The sequence below is a fragment of the Centrocercus urophasianus genome, unplaced genomic scaffold (assembly GCF_019232065.1).
Source record: "Centrocercus urophasianus isolate 14NV4802_14NV808 unplaced genomic scaffold, USGS_Curo_1.0 seq_37, whole genome shotgun sequence".
Lineage (NCBI taxonomy): Eukaryota > Metazoa > Chordata > Aves > Galliformes > Phasianidae > Centrocercus > Centrocercus urophasianus.
The window spans coordinates 2,864,455-2,885,677 of record NW_024884944.1 but is presented as its reverse complement, the minus strand read 5'-3'; the positions used below and the strand labels follow the sequence as shown (position 1 = coordinate 2,885,677).

Below are 21,223 nucleotides of genomic sequence, written 5' to 3'. Positions count from 1 at the left end.
AGTGCAGCATTGGTGTAATGCTTTGTACAAACAGACCTGTGATTTTCTTTCTTGCCTCAGGCATGCTGCTTTGCACGTTTGCATCCTCCCTATCCATTTTCCTTTACACATTTTTCTTGTATTAACTTGCTACCCAGTATCACTGCAAATGTGAAGAGCTGATCTTAAGCTCCCACTGGTTTGTGCTGCAAGGAAAGGACTGTTATATTTCCAGCAAAAGCAGATCTGTTGGTCACCAAGCAGCAGGTTCTAACATCTGTCTGTTGTGGTGGTTTTTGTGCTGCCCAGCACAGGACAGTCACGTACTGTCAGCTCATCTGTGTCACTGCTCTGCACAGAGCTATCAGGATTTTTAGTGGTGAGGACAGTTAGATGGCTGCTGTAAAAGGTAAAAAATAAAATAAAAAATGGGAGCATCTGCAGTGTGTTAGAAGAGCTGGGCTACCTATATCCAGTAGGTGCTACAGAGATCGAAAGCCTCCACCCATTTCCAGAGATGTGTTCAAGTGATCAAGGATAAGAGCTGTAAGTTAGCTTGAGAGAACATTAAGGGGAATCAAGAAAAGATGGGGGTGGCTCAGCAGTGTGCTTCAGGGAAGGAGAATCCCACCTTGCAAAGGTGGGAAGAAGTGTGCTGTGCAGAAGCAAGGACTGTGTGCAGGGAAGGTAAGAGAAAGGAGAGGATAGGGTGATGGGCAGAGGGCACACTTACAGGCAAGCAAGGACATGGGGTATTTTATTCTGAATGTGGTGCCAACCACAGAGGTGCACTTTACTGTGTCCTCACCTCAGAGGTAAGTGGGAAGAGTCTGTAAGAAAAGCCACAGTTTTATTATGGGTCTTCAGTTACTGTGTCTGTTCTCCCTTGAGGTCTTTTTGGAGACAAATAAAGAAGCAGATCAGAAACAGTTAAACAAACTGATTGATGTGTCCTTACAGTGTTCAGATTTGAAGGACCTCTGTTCAAAGCTGGGTCAGCTCTCCTTTTAGATCAGGTTGCTAAATGAAAAGCTAGATATTAGTTCAGTGAGAAGAGATAACACCTGCAAAGGTCCCTCAGAATTGGTCCTCATGTGGCAGAGAACTGTCTCTGATGCAAAATGCTGGATGGGGCTTGGGCATGGGCATGGTCTATTTGTCACGGGGCTGTGTTTGTGAAGTGCTAGTAAAGGTGCCTATCTATCAAAGCCATGTTCTAACCAGACTAATAGTTGCCTTGCATGCTGTCTTTTATGCAGACAATGTACAAAGCCAGCCAAGAAAGCGAGTGCTATGTCATAGATGCAGAGGTGCTAACTCACGACGTCCCCTACCATGATTATTTCTACACCATTAACCGCTACACACTGACTCGTGTTGCCAGAAACAAAAGCCGACTCAGGTACACTTCTGGTGGGATGAACAGCTTTACTGACAAGCAAAAGTCACCTTTGGGTGGGAGTGCTTCCCTTGGTGCATTAGGAGGGATGGGGAGAACTGAGCTTTGTGTCCTTGTTGCCAGAAAACTCCTGTTGCAGACAATTAGCATGGAGCAGCTGCCTGTTGTGGCAGCACTGAGGAAACAGTACAGTTGTTGCAGAGGACTTGTGGTTGGGCCAGGGAGAAGATCTGCAGATTGAATTCTTTGAAGCAGTTGTTTGCAGGAGCAGCTGCCATACGCAGCAAACAGAATGCACTAAGCAGCAGGACGTACTTGCAGGCTGTGCCTCTGTGAAGCACCAGGAATTTGGTATTAGGAAAAACTGTAGGGCTTGTGTTTCACTCTGCTAAGTAATCTATATGCCTGCCTGCACATGGCCAGGGGTGTTGGGAATCCTCTCAGGTGAAGCTCTCTTGAAGCCTTCCTGCTTTTGGAAGGACTTTTCATGCGGTGTTTCTGATGTGGAAACACAAAGGAAAGAAACCATTCCAGAGATAAGTGTGGGCATGATTGATTTTCATGTACACATTGACAAAGGACTGGGAATTGATGTAACCTCTGGAAGGAAAATGGAGAGTGACTTCTCCTTCTTGCAGGGTTTCCACAGAGTTACGTTACAGGAAACAGCCTTGGGGGCTGGTAAAATCCTTCATTGAGAAGAATTTCTGGAGCGGCCTGGAAGATTATTTCCGTCATTTAGGTAAGGGTGGCAGTGACCAGAGCTGCTGCAACGACAGCAGCACTCTCAGTAGCTTATGCATGTCTCCTATAAGCAGGCAGTGTAACAGTGTGGTAGCTGCTGCTGGCCTGCTGGGGATTAGACTTCAGAGAGGCTTTTAAATGGGGTCAGCCAAAGTTACTGCCCAGTATCTGGCAGCACCTGCTGATCATCAGCTCCTCTCTAACATGAGTGTGGGGTAAGGGTTTGGCTGAAGGTGTGGGGGATCTGTAGTGTGTACTGTGGCACAGTCATCTCATACCCCAGCAGTCAATACCTGAACTCCATCCAGCTGCTGTGCCAGTAGAGAGCTCAGAGTTTGTATCGTTGCAATGCTAGTTCCGCTTCTATTAAATGCTTTCTCTCCTCGTTGTCACTGCAGAAAGTGAACTGACCAAAACAGAGAGCACCTACCTGGCTGAGGTCCACAGACAATCCCCCAAAGAGAAAGTGAGCAAGCAATCAACAGTCCGCCGGAGGAAACGGGCCCATGCCCATCTGCGGGTGCCGCACTTGGAGGAGGTGCTGAGCCCTGTCACCACCCCCACAGATGAGGAGGTTGCTCACCGAATCAAACACGTGGCAGGTAAGGAACCACAGACCCCTCACACTCAGGGATGGAGAGCTGGACAAGCCCTGGAGACAAGCTGGAAGTTTGCTCACGGAGAGTTAAAGGAGAGAAAAGCCTGGGCTTTCCAGAGCAGTGGATCCCTGAGTATTGTTTTGAATAAGGTAGAGGATCATGTAGTAGGAAAACGTAGGAAAAACAGTGCCCTCTCCATGGGACAGCATTTCATAGCCTACACACACCTGTCTCCTCAGGTTCCACACAGACACGGCACATCCCCGAGGAGAGCCCCAGTGGCTTCCACCTGCAGAGCGTTTCCAAGCTGCTCCTTGTCATCAGTTTTGTGTAAGTGATGTTTTTTATTTTAACTCTGCCTTCACAGTCAGCCGTTAACTTTTTCCTCTCATGTTTCTGGTGTTCTCTGCTCCTGTCAGTGTTCTCACTAGATCAGCAGCAAGAACCATATTCAGTCTGTCTTGGGCTTGCTGGATGTGTGCTTTGAGTGAGCCTTATATTCCCATGACTCAGTCTTCATGTGGAAAGGGCAGGAGTGGTTATAGCTTCTCTGCCTTCTGGCCTGCCTGTAGCTTTCATGTGCTAGTGCTGCAGCTGTAGCTGGGCAGGGCTGAGAAGCAGTACAAATTAAAGCAGCAGTCCAGGTACAGCAGGTGTTTTTATTGCTAAGGAAGCTGAAGGCATAATATTAAAACTGTGGAGGAACAGCAGAACTTGTGGTCACTCTTTTCATAGGCTCCACTCGTCCTTTAGTGAGGAGGCTGAGATTGGCAGACTGGGGTTAGTTAGTTTTTCTGCATTTTTTTCCCTAGGGGGAGGAAGGCTGCAGAAGTTTACAGCTACAACTCAGAGCTGTTGGAGAAATATGGGCCTTTGTGACAGTTTTGGGCAGGCACCTGGTGCTGCCTTCTGTGGTTAGACAGGTGAATGGCAAGGCACAAAAACTTTCTCTTGCAAGCTGCTAGCTTAGCTTAGAGCCCTCCATGTGCTAACCCTGTGTGCTGAAAGCAGTGGTTTGCACAGCCTGTGGTGGCATTCCCACTTCAGCACAAAGCAAGAGTGGGGAGTGCTGGCTGCAGCGTGCCTTTACGTGGCAGTGCCCTGCATGAATGCTCTTTATAGGTGCCTGTAAGAGCCCCACAGCCTGTCTTTTTTTTGTGGTTGAATTTCACCAGTAATTGCAAGCCCACAGTTTGTTCTTTCCCTCTTGAGTCTCTTCCCACTGTTCCTTCCTGCCCTCCTCCCTGCTATTTATCTTCTGTACTGTGAGCCTTCTCTGCTCAGCCCAGTTTCTCCTATTCTGTGTCAGTCTGTTTCTAACCTGCAGCTACTCCGTCTTTTCTCTTCCCTGCTCCCATTAGGATCTGTTTCAGGTACTGTCTTTCTCTCTCTCTCTCTTTTTCTTTTCTTTTAAACCTCCTTATTCTCCTATCCTCCCCTTCTCCACATTCAGCACGTCCACTCATTCAGTCTGATGCATCAGTCATTGCTATCTGTCCTCCTTATACATCTCTCTCATGTGATGAAGTTTTGGGTTCTGCTTTCTTGGCCTTTACTCAGAGTAAATCCTCACTGACACACAGCATGGACCTGGGTCCCAGGAACCTTGAGAAAGCCCTGGGTGTTTTCCCAGGTTTGACAGGCAGGCAATGGAGTAGCAGCACTCACAGTAAATGACTGCTTTCTTTATTTGCAGCCTGGTGTTGCTGGTCATTCTCAATATGATGCTGTTCTACAAACTGTGGATGTTGGAATATACCACCCAGACGCTCACAGCATGGCAGGGTTTGCGGCTACAGGAAAGGTACTGTCACACCACCTTTGTTTTTACTTCTTCTTGCATGTTTCCTGCTGGTGTTAGAGACATCAAAGCTCAGGGCTACGTGGTAGATTGTTTCTCTTTTGTATGTAATAGATGAAACATGTAATAGGTGAAGCAGGTAATTAGCTCCAGCTACTTGTTGGGGAAAAGCCCCTCCCTCTTCCTCTCCTTTCCTCTTTCTCTCCTTCCCTCCCCCTCTTCGTCTCTTTTCCTCTCCCTCTTCTCTCTCCTCCTCTTCCTCCCCTTCTCTCTTTCTTCCTCCCCCCCTCTTTCCCTCCATAGTTAAGTATAGCATTTAACATACATGCTCTATGCCCCTGTACACACAACTTTGTTGTGTTTTAACTGCAGTTGCTGTGACCTACACCAAACCCACCTGCTGGGTCAGAAATAGTCTGTGCTCACCCTGAGGCTCCCCTGCCCATTCCTTTGTATCCGTGTGACTTACAGTTGGCAGGGACTCACTGTCCCACATATCCCACATATAAGTATAATCAATGCTCTTCCTTTAGACAAAGAAAGCAACAGTTGTTAGAAGTAGACAGCTATTTATTAGAGATTGAGAGTGCATCCATTTTTAAATTGCAGTAGCTTTTTGTTGTTATATTTTAAATGTCTTTGCTTCATATCCATGTTTGGAGCTGCTTGAGCAGGACAGTTGCAAGCACTCAAGCTCCTGGGAAGCTTGAGCTCCTGGAAAGATCACCAGGACAGGTTGCTACTCACAACCGAGAGGCTGCAGCAAACCAGGCAAGTAGGTGAAGCACGACTGGCTCAAGGTGAGGATAAATCTCTGCAAAACAAGGAGCATCCCTGAAGCAGTCAGCAATAGCAAATGAGCAGTGGGTGCTAAGTTAAGAGAAGAACCTCTGTTAAATTATAGCACTAGGAGAAAAAACAAACATATCTGAGAGGTTATAGCCATAGGAAGGCTATCCACTCAGTTTCCAGGGAGGACACATGAAAATCTCCACTACATCCTGTAAAGCTTAAGAGGTATAAGACAGGCAATAGCTAAGAGAGGAGGGATTCTAAGAGGTAAGTTGAAGACAAAGCAATGATTTAGTTGTTTTACAGATAAGCAAAGCCCAAGAGAATAAAGAAGAGACACCCAGCAGAAGACCAAAGCTTATCTACAAGCTTACCTACCTTTAGAAACCAGTGAGGCCCAAGACAAAGCAATAGAGTTAGATGAGGGCATACAAAGTACCTCTCCAGGGAGAAGTGTGCAAAAAGGGCCCTGATATGCCCTGAAGTCTTCCTGCAACTGTCTTGACTCTGTTCCTCCTCACATCTTTATGCTCCATGGAGATTTATCCTCACCTTAGCCCAGGCAAACTCCACCTGCTATTCAGGCACACTGCTTGCACCTGCTTGAGCCCCTGAATTGCAGCTCAGGGCAGCCAGTCCTGGGGATCTTCTCATCAGTAGCTTGAGTGCTTGCATCTGGAGGATTGATTAGGCCTGAAAAGAGGAGACAGTAATTAAGAGATAAAGAATATCTGACATTAAGACTGACACAGCAGGAAAAAAAACCACCCCCCAAAATATGGAAACTGTTCAGGATTACCTGTCCAGCTGTGTTACATTGCATTCCCCATCAGTGTCATGGTGCTACGTCCTGCTGTACTCATCTCCCAGGCAGTGACAGCACACTGCCCCCCTGGCACATAGGCATTTGGTTCCAACACACTACAGCTCTTCTGCAAAAGACACCTTTGCTCCTAATTACCACAGTTAAGGTAGCAGTGATAGGCAAATGTTAAGAGAATTTGCTTCTTTCAAGTGTGAGGATTTAACAGACACTGATGCTATCTACCACCCCCTCACCTGCTGGTCCACTTTGCTCATCCTTGCCTAAGTAGTTTCCCCAGATTCACTCCTGCTCCTATTCTGCTTGGCAGGTTACCCCAGTCACAGACAGAATGGGCCCAGTTACTAGAATCTCAGCAGAAGTATCATGATTCAGAGCTACAAAAATGGCGTGAGATCATCAAATCCTCTGTGATGCTTCTAGACCAGGTGAGACCACACATCCTAGCAGCACTGTGAGCAGACAGTCACCGTGTCCTCCCAGCCCATCACCTGCAATCCCTCAGCCTTACATGGACCACTGCAGCCCATCAGGTGCATTGCCTCTGTCCCATCTCCCTTTAAGTCAGTCTTCTGCCACTGGGTTGGGCAGGAGGTCCCAAGGGCTATACAGATGGGTTCTCTATCATCTCACAGGCATCCAGACAAGTCAAGGAGAAAATCCTGCAAGGCCAAAGCCTTATATTAGACAACACAGCTTGTATCTAGTCTCTGGCATCTGAGAGGGTGCTATAAAGACCTTGGCACACTGTTTGCAATGCAGAATTTTTCTCCTTGACTCTGGGGTCGTATGTAGCTTACAGGGACAAAGGCACAGGCCCTACACAGCACAGATGCAGCCGTTTTAGAACCCATTCCCTCAAGAACAGCTAAGACACCAGGCAGCTTGGAATGGTATTCATAAATGAAAGAAGCTGCTGTTCCCTAAGGTGAGTGCCTGTTACCCTGTGCATCACTCTGCTCGACCCTTATTTGTTACCTCACTGGCTCCCACCTCCTGATTGCCCTGTCGGTTGCCCAGCCCTGCTACACAAGTCCCAAAAAACAGATGTTTATTGTATCAATACTTAGATGGATGGAGGAGGCACCGATGAGGAAGGAAATCCCAAAGTGCTGTCACCTTCAGGGTAGCACATTGGAGACGTTTCTTGTCTTGCAGATGAAGGATTCACTAATAAATCTCCAGAATGGCATCGGGTCCCGGGACTTCGGGTCAGATCCAGAGGAGAAACGGAAACGTTTCCACTAACAGGCAGGAATGCAGGAGGCCAGAGGACGGTGTGCAATATGTGTAAATAGGATATATAAATATATATATATATAAATATATATACAGAATATAAATATATATATTATATACAGATTTTAAGAGGAAAAAAAAAAAAAAAAAGCCTACGTACTGAGAGGAAGGACTGACCTCCAACACTGGCTGAAATGGAGAGTCTCAGTGGTAGTGTGGGGTGTGTGTGTGCGTGTGTGTGTGTATGGGAGGGCTGTGCTCTCCTGGCACTGAGGTGCACTTAGGGATGCACCCAAGTGTGCTACCCTGGGCCTGTTTGCACCACTGTTCTGTAATATTCCTGGCTGTTTGTCTGTCTGTTTTGTTTCTGTCGTTTCAAAGGGAAGCATCAGAGTGAATGCCCCTCCCCTCCCTGTGCATGAAGGTCCCTGACTGACGATCTGTATCTACACATATAAAGGGAACACTGTCAACTTTCTTACCTTGCTGGCTTCAGGGCAGAGAGGTTTTGGCAATCACCGTCAATCCCTTACAAAATGATCCCCCATTTGGAGAGGAGGCTTCCAGAGGAATTGCTGTAGGTCTGTGGAGAGCGGGTCTCCCTGGCAATCATCTTCTACGTCTCTTGGAGCAGAAATGCAATTTGCTGCCATGCTGGCCAGCCTGGTTCAGAGAGCAAAGCACAGAATGTAAATGAGCTTGAAATGCTTTCTCCAAACACTTAGTTTGCCTCCTCCTGTATTTGATAGTGCATTAACAGCCAAGGAGAGGGCAGGGAGCAGGAGTATCTGCCCACATGGTGCTTGGAGGAAGGAGAGCCACACTGCAGAAAGCACACTTCCATTTCTTTTGACAGTGTCCCCTTTACTTTTGCTGTGGTTCTCTGCTTTCTGTGTGCTTGGGCCCCTGCCATTAAGCCATTCCTGTGCTGAAGATCTACATTGGTGCTGATAAGGGCTGCCTGTGGGACTTCTCACAACGGGGAGAGTTCCCCAACTCCAAAAGAAAACCAAAATGAGTATTTATATGTGAGCACTCCTTCCTGCCAAGCTGTGTGCTATCAGCACAACGTGGAGTGGGAGAGCTAAGGAAGCAGCAGAACTGTTCTTGCTGTCCTGCTTGGTAGATTTACCTCTCATCCCTGGTCTGCGAGATCCTTTTGCTTGTACCTCTTAGCTCTCATCTTTACTTCTGAGCTACAAAGGAAACAAATTCTTTTACTTCAGCAGTGACAGCAAAAAGGATATCTTTGCTTTTGATACTTACATGCCTGCATCTACAGCTGCAGGGCCTCCATCAGCCTAGGAGAGATAAGGAAGGGCCCCTGGGAATAAAAAAGACAGAAAAAGTACAACCAAGGGGTGTGGGATAGGCGTGGGTGATACCCACAGTGTAAGGTAGTGACTGGAATCTCTCCTAAGCTAGACAGCACTGCGTTGGCTCTCTAAGCAAGTCAGGTGGCAGACCTGCATTAAAAAAATAGTATGCATTTTTACTTCTCCTAGGGCATTTCTCCAGATTCCTATTAGCAGCCACGTGAGGGGAGAGGGACTGTGCTCTGGGTAGGATGGGGGCTGCAGGAGTAAGCAATTAATAAATGCCTTCTCATCTTACCCAACCCGGTAGGTTAGGTGATGTGCTCAAGTCTCCATCTTTGTCCAGAACCTTTGTTCAGAACCAGGCCATGTCCACCTCCTAGATGGCAGGGAGGAATCAGCTGTGTGTTCCCCACAAGAAATGGTGCAGGTCTCATGTGTCCATTGGTCTCTTGCTCTAATTGGCACTGAAGGAGCAGGGGACAAAGGTGAGTGTTTTTTGCATCTTCGTATAGCAGGAATACAAATCCACACAGCTGGGGAAAACCCTCACAAGCTTCAGCATATGGAGCCCAACCAATGGCAAGGTACCACTGTTAGAAGTAACCTGCTGATTTCTCCCAGCCTGCCTAATAATTTAATGACCAAACACTAGACACAGTATGAGCTAGAGAAGAAGACTGATAAACAGGTTATTGAATGCACTTAAAAGACTGTGAAAGCAAGGTACAATTGGCAATGCTTCAAGAACTAGGGAGTAACTTGCATTTATGACTGTTTCATTTCATGCTGCTGACTACTGTGATGCTCCCTGACTTTTTCCAGGGATGCTGCTGAAATGGCTGCTATACAATGAATCTGAGCTGCTAGAGCCTGAGAAGGGCATCCTGCTGCTCTTCACCTTGGAACCAGGGGGCCCCAGTTCCCTGCTGCTGCCTTGCCACACTGGCTGAGATGCTCCTTCACCAGTTGCCAAAGCACAGAAAAATGCTTTGCAGCCCATCTTGCCCTCTTTTAGTATTTAATTCCATAGGGTAGGAAAAAATAAAGAGAGAGGAAGGCCTGTGTTTGCTGCCTAGCCAGAAAAGAAAACGCAAGAGAAAGAAACCTGGAATGGGGGTCTTGGCAGCATGGCCAGCAAACTTCTGTACATACACAAACATAACCCAGCAGAGGACAGAAAGGGTCCAAAATAAATGCCAGTAGCTAGAGCTGCCTGCTTACCATTCTCTTGCTAGTTATGGAGGCAAGAAATCCCTTTGCTCATTGGTGCATCCTCCTTTCTCTGCAGCATCTCCGCAGACTGCGGTGATTCTGGCTGTTCCCACTGGTACAGCTTCCTCGGGCTTGGGCTTGAAGACAAATTAATGTTACACACAGGCAGCTGTTCATTAGCACTACTGTTCATTTTACCTGCAGATTAAACTGAGTTTAACATGTTTGACATAAATAATCTGTCCAGCAAGTGGAGCTGGTTTGGATGTGCTGAATTTTGGCAGCTACAAAAGAGACTGTCAAAGAAACATGGCTCCAGCCAAATGTGAGCATTCATGCCAACAGAGTGGCCTGATTTGTGCCAAGTAAGATGCTACCTATCAGCAGGAGGGAGATGACGAAGCTCTACTTGCCAGTTTGTCTATGTCACCTGCTTCTGTAGGAGAATACATCACTAATCCTAGCTTGATAGGATTTTAATAAACACATACCTTTTAATGATTACCTAGAAGGAAATGTTTGGATTATGGCATCTGGGATGAGCTCAAGGTGAATTTGAGCACTTTCCCCTTCAGACAGACCATTTGTTTCAGGAGCTCACCTGGATGTAGATGGGGACAGACTTCAGCCTGCTCATCCCCTCAGCACAAAACTATGTAGCCTACCCATATATGCTTTTACCCACCTTTATAGGAGCCAGTAGAAAGTTCATTTTCCAATCTGCAACTGGGAACACAGTGCCAGTACTTAAGATGAGACCTTTTGGATATGCTCTGCAATGATTTCTGTGACAGGTAGGCATGCAGTACACCAAAGCTGAGTAAAAGAAACATCTGCAAGCCTCATATTTTGGCTGCATGTAAGAAGTGCTACTCAGAAGTGCATATGTGCAGGCTGTGCTGAGTGCAGCCCTTCCTTGCCACATGGCCTTTATCCCTCTTCCTTTCCTGCTAGCTTTGCCTTCTCAGATCTGTATTTCAGAAGCACCTGTATAGAGGAGACAGAGCAGCCTGCAGCTTGTATCCCCCCCCAGCACCAGGAAGGAGCTCCAGGCTGAGGTGGTTCTCTCCATACTACTCAAGAGTGGGAAAACTTTTGGGACTCTTCTTCCTCTTGGGTTCATTTACATAGAGTTGATTTACATCAAGTTAGAATGCGAGTTCACACGTATACAAACTCCTCTGTGAATGCTGGTCTCCAGGTCTATTACAGTGACCTGGGAAGAGGCTCTGACCCCAGTAGGTATTCCTTCTTACCATGTGGCTAACTAACATGCTGAGTCCTACTCTGCTACCACTGCGAAGAGGCCATGCTCTTCTCTGTAAGAACATCCCTAGTTGCATTCCCATGCTTGCTCCCAGGTGAGGTATGTACCAAACTAACCATTTTCCAGCATACAACCAGGCAGCTCTAAGTTTCCTTTTCCCAACCAGAACAGCAGGTTGACGACTTTCTAATTTAAAAGCTAGAAATTTCTGGTTCCACAGAATGCTGAAAGTGGCACAGAACTGAAGCTGCAGTGCTTGGTGCTCACAGCATTGCTGGCTCGGGGCAGGAGGGGCAATTCTGTCATGTTTCTCAGGGCAGCTGGCAGAACTGTGTTGGCAAAACTTTGAGGTATGTGCTCACAGGGTCTGCTGCCATTGAGAGGTTTTGTGGTGGGCTTGTGTAGATTCTGGCTTGGTCTTTTCAGTCTCAGCACTAGTTTAAATATCCAGTAGGGGCTTGCTTAAAAACAATACTCAAAACAGAGACTCTTAAACCAAAGCACCCGAGGTAAGTAGCTTGCAAAACATTCGTGTCAGCGTAGTTGCTGAGGTGTAACTGTGCTGCCTATTTGGCCCGTTCCCTCTGCCTGGCATGCTCTGATCTCTGTGCTTTGCACCCTCCCCTGCACGAGTCTCTTTGTGCCATAATACCTTTCTTTTTTAGATGTGCACACTGGCCAAATAATATCCTCATGTCTTTACTGACTGCCGACTGAGATTATTCCCTGACCTAGCCAGACAGCATGGGCTTCAACCTCTGCATGGATCCTGGTGTGCCATGCTTCCCCCTCCCACACCTTTCGCAGCGCTTGCTATGGCTTTTTCCTCTCCCACACACCTCTGCTGCCAGACAATCATTCCCTTTGTCATGGATGGACTGACCTGGTGCTGTCCCTGCTTGCCTTCCCTTGATGCTGTCTGTTTGCCCTTTAAGCGAATGTGTTTTGTTTGTTTCCTTATTTTATTTTTCAGTAGGGAAAAGACTTCCTTCTGTGGAAGGAGTGATATTTGCACATGGCTCAGGGAGGTAACCTCCTCTGGCCGTTTCTGTTACCTCACTCATGTAGGCCAATTCCATTGCTAACGTTAAATGGCCACCCTTCCCCAACCCAAACTCCAAGAATCGGTAGGGAATAAAACAAATGTGCAGCTCAGGTTCTACAGCTGCTTGGTCGTGTCTCAGACTCGGCCCAAACTGCCCCAGCAGCATTAGGAGGTGGGAGAACGGCTGTTGCAAAACAGCTCTACCCAGCGAAGAGGTGGAGACTGCGCCACACATGTGCATTCCAGTCTTTGCAAGCCCACCTCCCTTGAAATAGCACTTAGCAGAGCAGATACAGCAGCACTAACCTGGCTCTTGGCCCGACGAGCTCAGAGCAGAGGGAGGAGCAGCAGAACCATCGCAGCGTACATCTCTGACCACCAGGACTGGCACTGTGTGGCTGTGGCACCTCTGGGACGTCGTCACTCTCACAGCAGTTCATCTCATCACATGCTCCAGGGCTGGGTAAAGCTGCTAAACACCCTGGAGTGTGTTCTGCCCACCTGAGCCCCAGATCCTGCAACCCCCAATTGCTGCCCTTAATGGCAGATGAATGAGGATCTCCTCTTGTCAGCGAGGCGAGGGAAACGGTCACACCGACACCCATGGGTGTGGGCTTCCCTTCTGGATATCAGCACCCGGGAAGCAGAGGCTGTTGGCCACAGCCTGCAGCAGTGATGTGAACTTCAGGGTGGGCCGGGGGAGGACCCGTGGTTTTGTTTTAGGAGTTGTTTAACTGTCATCAGGTTTGCGCTGTGCGCAAAACGCGAGAAAATGATGATGAAACTTACCTGCTAGAACCTAGGAACTGTAAAGGCTATGCAGCCAAAACTCCATGTAAGTAGCTAGAACAATGGAAGTACGGTATAAATTAAACAAAAAAGTCTATCAAACCACAGTGTGACTTGTGAGTGCTTTGTTCTTTTTATTGTCCTGCCTGCTTCTAGGCTTTTCTATCATTTCCAGATACACAGAGAAGGTCTCTTCAGATCCCAACCAGGACATAACCTGCCTTTAATGCTGCCCTTGAAATACACCAACCTTTTTTTTTCACTGTGGGAATCCTGAGCAAAATTTAGACACCATTTTCCCATCTAGGACAACACAGGGCAATAGTCAGATGCAGGAATTGGAAAAGTGAAAGATGTGTCCAAAAAAGCATCTAAAGAAGATGTGTGTAAAATAGCACAAGGTGCAGGACTACAGGACAGCCCTCCCTTACCACCCGAGGTAGCTCTCAAGAAACTGTTTACACCTTTTTTTGGTTTTCTTTTGGCTCAACGTTGTACCATCAGAAGGTTATCAGCACTTCACGAGGGCTGGGAGGAACACAGCTGAAGTGGGAGAGGGGTTTAATGGCCTTACCTAAAAATCACCCTGGGTGTTAGTGCCATGATCAGCGACGGAAACTGCAGGGCCAGCTCCTCTGTTTCTGTGGATCTAGAGTTAGAATTATGCCCCCAAATGCCCTGAGGCCAGGCAAGATGGCCTAGGGAAAATGAAGACACCCAGCAGAATGAGAAGAGGAGGCATTTGGGGGTATTAGAGTTTAAGGTGCCCCAGACTACAAGCGTGATTCAGCTGCAAAACGTGCTCAGGTTGCCAGACTCAGCTCTGTGAACTGCATTGTAACAGCTGGCTAAAGTTGAAACTTGCTCTTAAAAAGGGAATTTTGAACAACGGCCAGTTAGAAATCCGGCCTGGACCTGACTTACAAATGGAGACATTTCTATGGTTTTTAGCAACACAAACTGCAGCAGAACATAAGCAGGGGAAATCCCGTATGTACAGAGCATGCCTTGAGATTCACAAGCACTTCAGAGTACTTAGAAGCAGTCGGTGTAGCAAAATTTGTCAGCTCTTGCAAGCAATAAAGGCTCCATTGCAGCAGGGATGTAACAACATCTCCCATACGAAAAAAAACCCCTCAATCTTTCCCCACTTCATCCTAAAGTACAACTTCGCCCTGGCCAATATTTCTGCCTGTTTTTCCCCTCATAATCCTGGTGGTTGTGCTCAAGTGATCTGCACTCGAAGCCAGCAAACTAATTGCACTCTGCTTAAGCCACTAAGATTGAGAAGGTAAATTTGCATAGGTGCCATTGAATTTACAGGGTATTTCCTGTGCAGAAATGTGTCATTTACAATGAATACTGACTACTCAAATCGGTGACTAATCACAAAACAGAATTACTGCAGACTAGGGAAAAACGAGCATTTTCTTTCTATTCCTCTGGGTGGTGCTGCAATACAGTATAAGACGACCATCACAATTGCAAGGATTATTTTACAAAGCCGTGTCCCACTCAGAGGGCTATGCATCCTAGTTACTTTCCTTGCCTGTTCTTCCTTTCAGAGCATCCCCCAGAAATATGTTAAAGGCATACCTTGTCTTACTGGCTCCCCTGTGGTTGCTGAACACGGCTCCACAGGTTATTCCTATCACTGTGTCTCTGTATGCTGGAGGAGTAAACCTGCTGCACAAGGCAAATGGAAGGAACTAAGAATTTCAACTCTTGCTAAGTGGAAGGGATGGGACAGGGGATTCTTATACTTACGTTATGCAGCCTCCCAAATTAGGAGTACTTCAGGATTTATATTCTCAGCTCCCTCCTTCAGAAGCAGGTGTGACCATAGCACAGGGACTCATCTTTCTGCTACACATTTTTATCTGTTTGAATGCATTTATAGTTCTCATGCTACTCTGCATCTACCCTGGCAGCCCAAAGTCCAAAGGAACTTACTGAGCAACAACTACACTAATTAAACTCTTCCTGTTTAACACCTATAGTCACATCCTGGGCTGTGGTGGAACATCATCACCTTAAGATGAAGATATTCCCAGTCCTGCAGGTCAGAGTAACAATACACATACCCTTTATGTCTGCAATGGAGAACTAGCATATTTTGCAAATAAAGGTGGTGATAGCAGCTAAGAAATGACATTAACAGTTACAAAGCCATTAACGTGATGATGGAACTGAAACTTGGGAAGGAGCCGTGCTGCCCACACCCCCTGTGCCCTTTGCTCAGCATGCTTCAAAAGGAGAGTCCTGTAACAAATGGGCTGGCAGCTCAGAATGGAGTCATGAGGCCAAAGTCAAGGCTGTACAGAGTCCAAGGCAAATGGAAGAGAATTTACACTTCCCCGTATTTCCTCCTGATGGCGTAGAGCTCCCCCTCAAACCTGGCTGGCATGACGTGATCCTTCTGTCTTCAGAGCCCCTGCAAGTGAGAGAATTCCCCATGGAGTGCAAGTCATTGGAATGTACTCAAGTAAGGGTCATGCCACAATCAGCACAATGCCTGAAGGGACACGAACAAGACTTCCAGGGAACTAGATTCCAGTCTTCTGCACACAAAGCCCTCCCACAGCAGCTGTTTCCTCTGGAGATAGTGTCATTCCTCCTGCACAGCTCCCTGTCTGCAGGGGACAGTCACTATTTCCATCTCCAGAGGATCAGGTAAAGGAGCAGAAATTAAATCACGGCCTGAATGCCACCATTCAGTGATACCTAAATTGCTTCTGAGGTCACTATGGGAGCTCCAGACATGGGGCAAAACCTCCAGGAATCTCCTGTGCCATCTCTCCAGCACCACGCAAATCCTAACCCACAGCAGCAAGGCTGAAGTGTGGACAGGCACAAGCAGCAATTCACTGCTCCCTCATCACTTACCTTGGTGCTGTGCACTCTGCAGATACCTCTCTGTTATTCCTCTACAGGCACAGCACAGTTTTCCTTGTTTTCTGATGGAATTGCAAGGTAGTCTGTCCTGAAGTTGGAAAAAAAGACGAAAGCATAACCTGAAGTGTGTAGCTCAAGTCCTTTCACTCTTTCAGAGATGCTGAATTCCCCAAAGTATCTCTAAGGTAACAAATATCATTCATAGAAGATCCTTGGCATAACCAGAAGCAGATGCTGAGCTTTACCTGCTGTAAAACCCTATGCATACAGCTTTCCCATCACTGTTACTTAAGCTGAGAATGTAAAAAAGATTGGAATGGGCCAGCATAAAAACTGGAACATTGCTGCTCTGTCAACTGCCAGGATTACCCTCTTCTACTGCTTTATCACAGTATAGGCTACAGACTTGTGAGTCAGATCTCTAGAAGTGGGCCTTCCAGGAGAGCATTTCCATGTGGTTCAAATTGGGCCACCTTGGAATCCTGCCCACCTTGGCCACCCTCCCTACCATGTGCATCATCCCTCCCTTGCCAGTGCACTGTCTCTTTGGGTACTCCCGTCCAGTGCAATGATTTCACACACAGCAAACCTCAGCTAGAAATGTGCAACAGCAAAGTTCAGCCTTCTTGCAATCTGACTTGGGCTGAGACATCTGAAGGACCCCTCGTAGAACAGCTGACATCTGGAGAGATTTCACACTTACGCATTTTCCTGGGCAGCCTCCTCTGCCTTAGAGACTTTCCTGTAGCAATAGACCATTTCTATCAGTAGCCACAAGGTGAGGAAGACCAGCAGAATGTACATCATGATTTCAGAGATGACTGAGGTGAAGTCTTCTCCAGCTGTTAAGAAAATGAAATCATCTCTGGTCATTTACATACAGCTGTTGGAGCACAGCAGCTCCATTCAGACCTTCCCACCCTCGTCTCCTCTTTCCTAACCCACTTTGTCACACAGTCCCAACTGCCACTACCCTGTGAGGGGTCGAAAGACAAGAAACAGGTAAGGCTGCCAATAAAACACGCCAGCAGCAATTTCAGAGCATGTTTCCACTGGTATCAAAGATGCATAGGCTTACCTGTGTCTTGTGTTCTCTGCAACCTACACATTCATACAGACTGCTCACCATGAGCCTATCTCAGCTGCACATACCCTTTCCTTCACGTGTCTGACTTGCTGCAGTTGCTTGAGCGTGCTGTGCCACCACTGATTTGGAGAGAGATCAAAACAGGCAGGGAAGAAAGGAAGGGAAGGCACAAAACAAAAAGATGGGGGTAAAACCTGTCCCACTCTGGAGTGGACAGCAGGATTTCTACAGCCAGGATCTCAGCACAGAACTGGGCAAAAACAAGAGTAACAGTAAGATAGAAGAGCAGTACAAAGGAAAGGAGGATGCAAGAGACTGAAATCAAAATGGAGAATGAGTTCAGAGAGGGAGGGGGAGGAAGTGAGGAAGGAGCAGCTGTAGGCAGCCAGGCAAAATCTGTGCTGTAGCATCCCTGAGCCACCAGGGGAGAGGTGAGGGTTCCGACCAGATAAAGTGGAAACCTCTGCTTGACACGACTGTCTGGCAGCTCAGTCATCTCCCTCCTACAATGCAATAGAAATCCTGTCCCTGTGTAAAACACCCACGGCCAGTTAGGACACGACACAATTTCTGCCAGTCCTCCATACCCTCCTCCACCACGGTGAGGTGGATCAATCTGGAGCTTGTGAAGAGAGGCCGGTGAATCTCAAACTCAAACTCCCGGGTGATATTACAGGTGTAGATACCCGAATCATTCAAGGTGACATTTAACACAGTGATGGATACATCCTGCATGTCTTTACTTCCATTCCATTGTATCCGACCACTGAAGCGGCTTGGAAACTCGTGATTCATTTTCCTGTGCTCGTAGATCTGTGAAGGAACACGAAGGGATATTCTGATTAACAGCTGACTTCAATTTCAGACAACAACACAGCATATCCAAGCAACTCTGCTCTCCTCTGGCTGCATACTTCATGTTCTGGGATATGGCCTTCCTGGCATCAACATAATACTTTGTTATCCCTTACCTCACAATCTCAGCCTGCTTTACCAATGAGAGAAAACTGAATTATTTCCATCATGGAAGTAAAAAAAACAGAGGCAGAGAACAGTAGAGAGACATATGGACAATGACACACACACAAAAATCAGCAACTGAACTAAAATTAGGATGCTGTAGCCTTAGTGACTGGCCTGTCAGTCACTGGGTCATCTTCAGAAGGCACCACAGAAAACAATACTGCCAAGACAAAAAGTCCTTTTCTGTAAGCCCTGAGATATCCAGCTAACATGGAGGTGTTGTAAAAGAAGGACAACAGTGTGAGAACAGCATCAGAAGCACGGACCTTGGGTGGCTTTCACAAGCCCAGGCATTGGCAAGTTTCTGGCTGGCCACAGCCATCACACTGCCTGCCCAGCTCACCCTCATGGCCAACCTTTGGGCTGCTGCTAGCAGGTCTCACCCATCTCATTCCCTTGTGTGGTTCCTTTCGTTCTCAGAGTAGGAGATTATTTGCCGTCTTGCCTGGCCCTACTTAATCATGATGAAATGAAGGCACAGATCTAATTCTTCACGCTTGGATAAAATAGCTACTGAAACCTTATTCTCAGATTAACCATTCTTGTAAGGCTCCCAGTTTAATTCACCCTGAAAACTAATTTTACCTTTTCCTGACAGGAATCCAAAAGCAACTCGCACAGATCCTCCCACAGTCAGCACACCATTGGCTTCTTTGTGGCAAAAAAGAATTAAGTTCTGTCCTACAGATTTAGCAGAGCCTGATTTAACCTCCAAAGAACAGTATCAGAATTCAGAAGCACCCAAAGAAATAACAGTTGGCCAGTATGGCTGGTGTCATTCCATGCTTCTGTCTTTTCTTTCTCAATTCCCTTGTATACTGGGTGATAGACATTCAAAGAAAGAAACTAGAAATTGACATTCATGTACATGCAACCCAAAATGTTTGAACTCACCAACAGACTCCAGCTTTTCCTGCCATGGGTACCTGCTGTGTGCTAATCAGCTCAGCTCATCAGCTCAACAGGAAAGGAAAGCTTTAGTTACTGCTCAGCAGCAGTGTTATAGAACCTTCAGGTAAAAATACCATACAAACTGAAGATCTAGGGTTTGCAGCTGAATTTAGCTACCAGCTCATCTCTCCTCCATGATATTAAAGCAGCCTGCTAGGCATTCCTACAGACTTTGAATGAAAACATGGCATAAGCCTTGTCTTCATGTCTGGGTCTCTTCATCAAGGATCTGTGGCAAGACAAACTCACACTCTTCATATTAAATCTTTTGGCTTCTCCCATGAGTTCTCTGGACCAACAACATGGCCAACCAAAGCAAGGGCTCAGCTACCCAAACATACATACGGGTTCATCTTTGCCACCCTCCGGCCTGTAGAACCATTCCACCACTGTGCTGGCTGTGACCTCTTCCCTCTTCATGCAGGAGATGCAGAGCAGCTTCATGTCCGTCCCCTGGACTGCCTCTGTCTCTGATGGAACTTCAACACATACTGCAGAACAAAAACCAGCTAGGAAAAAAGCAGTGGAAGAAAAGTGAGCAAAGATATGGGAGAGAAACACAGAGACAGCAGTTATCCATGCACATAGTGGAAAACCCTTTGATTCATTACTAGCACCCTCTGCTTCTCTTCCTTCTCTGAGATATAAACAGTGCTTCAGAATTAACAGAAGGTGATCAATTCATGCAGATTCACCTCTCCAGCATCTCCTTTGTTACAACTTTTAATTTTTCCCGTAGTAATTGATGCTGTTTTGAAGGCATGGCTCATTCTTTCTCCCACATGCTGAGCATGCTCCCGTTCCAGCAGCAATTAGAGGCTGGGATGAGAGAAAGCCCAGAATTCAAGCATGGAGGCACAGCTCGCTCTTTGTGCGAGTTGAAAGGTGGATGTTTTCATCTGGCAGCCAGCTCAAAATAAAGGGTTAAGATTCTCCATGCTTCCTGTTTCTAGGTTTCGTAAGCAGTCCTGGAAATCAAGGGCTTGGACCTGAGTGCATTTGGCAGCTGGGGGAGTTATTGATTTTACGTGCACTCCGCTTTAGAACGCTTCCAATCAGATTTGTGCAAACATGGGCAGCTATAAAATACAGTTCTCTCAAACGAGACAAAAATCAGAGTCTGTGAAGGCAAATGCTTGATATGAAACCCAATGCTCCAGCACGACATCTCAAGACTAAATCTCTGCTGCCATTTGTCCCCTGGGCTAAACAATGCTGGGTTCCGTCTGTCCCATCCTGTCTCTGAGTGCAGCTCAGTGGAGATGCTGACTTTGCTGCTGCTCCCTCCTCCCCAAGCCTCTAAGATTGCATTAACCCTCGCTCTCATGCCCTGTATTTTCCTGGGACCTATCCTGGAAACGGTTCCTTTTCTCCCACATCGCCTCTATGGATAGCAACAGTTTTCTGGGAGAAATAAAGAAACGACTACTGGCTCGTGCTCTACTCCACTTACATTAAACACACACATGCAAACAGAGCTGTAGGCATCCATGCACATTAAACCGAGCTGCGTTAGCAAAACTAACGGCGTATCTTCCGATTGCAGATAAAATGGCAATAAAACCCAAACGTTTCCTTCAGGTTACGCTGCCCGCACAGAAAAGCAGCGCTGCATATGGGTTCATGTGGCCTCTCTGTGGAAACTGCATGTTAAATTACACTGCAAATTTTACAACAAAAGCAAACAGGAAACAGCGAGGAACTTGCAGGCGTGTGCAAGCGCACGCTTTCTGCCAAGAAGTCCGCTCAGCAATATTACATTTCTCTGCTCATATTAACTCCACTAGGTTGCTATTAACTCCGTACCGATGTTATTTCCTTCTCACAAACAAAACAAAAAGCCGCTCCAAAGCTTTTGTGACAGCCTGAAAGGAACCCCGTGAGAAAAGAGCATCCTACCAGCACGCAGCGTGGGGAGAAAGAACCCTCCTGAACACAACAGGCAATGGAAGCACTTACCCCAAACGACCAAAGCGGCCGAAGAAGCGCAGAGCAGCCTCGGCAGCGCAGCCATTGTTCCGAGCGAGGAGCTCATCATCCCTCGGGCTCAGCTCCTCCCGTACAACGCAACAGGATGCTCCGAGGATCCGCGCTCCGGCGGCAGCACCACGGACAGGGCCGGGACGAGGCGGGGCGGCTCCGGGAGCAGCAGGTGGCTGCGGGAGAAAGCGAGCCGCGCTCCGCCGGCTCTCGGCAACCCCACGGTCGGCAACGGCTGCGCGGAGCTCAGCCTCGCCCGGGCGGGGGGCCCGGCTCACG

At 47.2% G+C, this 21,223-nt stretch overlaps 2 protein-coding genes across 9 annotated transcripts in view; one reads left to right on the top strand and one right to left on the bottom strand.

Moving 5' to 3' along the window:
- The window catches only part of GRAMD1B (GRAM domain containing 1B), a 76,126-nt gene extending 63,013 nt beyond the window's left edge, over positions 1-13,113 (top strand). For 7 of the 8 annotated variants that reach the window (XM_042831936.1, XM_042831934.1, XM_042831931.1 and 4 more), the window contains 7 exons: positions 1,239-1,381; positions 2,017-2,120; positions 2,521-2,724; positions 2,961-3,051; positions 4,418-4,525; positions 6,448-6,565; positions 7,296-13,113. In XM_042831936.1, the coding sequence (XP_042687870.1) occupies positions 1,239-1,381; positions 2,017-2,120; positions 2,521-2,724; positions 2,961-3,051; positions 4,418-4,525; positions 6,448-6,565; positions 7,296-7,385 (858 nt within the window). In that variant the 3' untranslated portion in view covers positions 7,386-13,113. Of the gene's footprint in view, positions 1-1,238; positions 1,382-2,016; positions 2,121-2,520; positions 2,725-2,960; positions 3,052-4,417; positions 4,531-5,386; positions 5,392-5,709; positions 5,730-6,417; positions 6,566-7,295 lie in introns of all 8 variants that reach the window. The other variant, XM_042831935.1, reaches the window with a different exon arrangement.
- Positions 5,075-21,065, bottom strand: SCN3B (sodium voltage-gated channel beta subunit 3). The gene is made up of 11 exons (XM_042831937.1): positions 20,924-21,065; positions 19,310-19,473; positions 17,578-17,803; positions 16,607-16,745; positions 15,895-15,991; positions 14,776-15,442; positions 9,917-14,694; positions 8,991-9,159; positions 8,509-8,572; positions 7,859-8,039; positions 5,075-7,381 (listed from the first exon to the last, which is right to left on the bottom strand). Exons 1-5 carry the CDS (start codon positions 21,000-21,002, stop codon positions 15,928-15,930), a joined length of 672 nt encoding a protein of 223 aa, XP_042687871.1. The 5' UTR covers positions 21,003-21,065; the 3' UTR covers positions 5,075-7,381; positions 7,859-8,039; positions 8,509-8,572; positions 8,991-9,159; positions 9,917-14,694; positions 14,776-15,442; positions 15,895-15,927.
- Positions 21,066-21,223: the final 158 nt, after the last annotated feature.

Excerpts from the sequence above, each read along its gene's own strand:
- SCN3B (XM_042831937.1), bottom strand. The coding sequence starts at position 21,002 with ATGATGAGCTCCTCGCTCGGAACAATGGCTGCGCTGCCGAGGCTGCTC. Across the intron at positions 19,474-20,923 it reads GGCCGCTTTGGTCGTTTGGG|CTGGTTTTTGTTCTGCAGTA; the intron begins GTAAGTGCTTCC and ends CTTTTTTCCTAG. Across the intron at positions 15,992-16,606 it reads GAGGCTGCCCAGGAAAATGC|GACAGACTACCTTGCAATTC; the intron begins GTAAGTGTGAAA and ends TTCCAACTTCAG.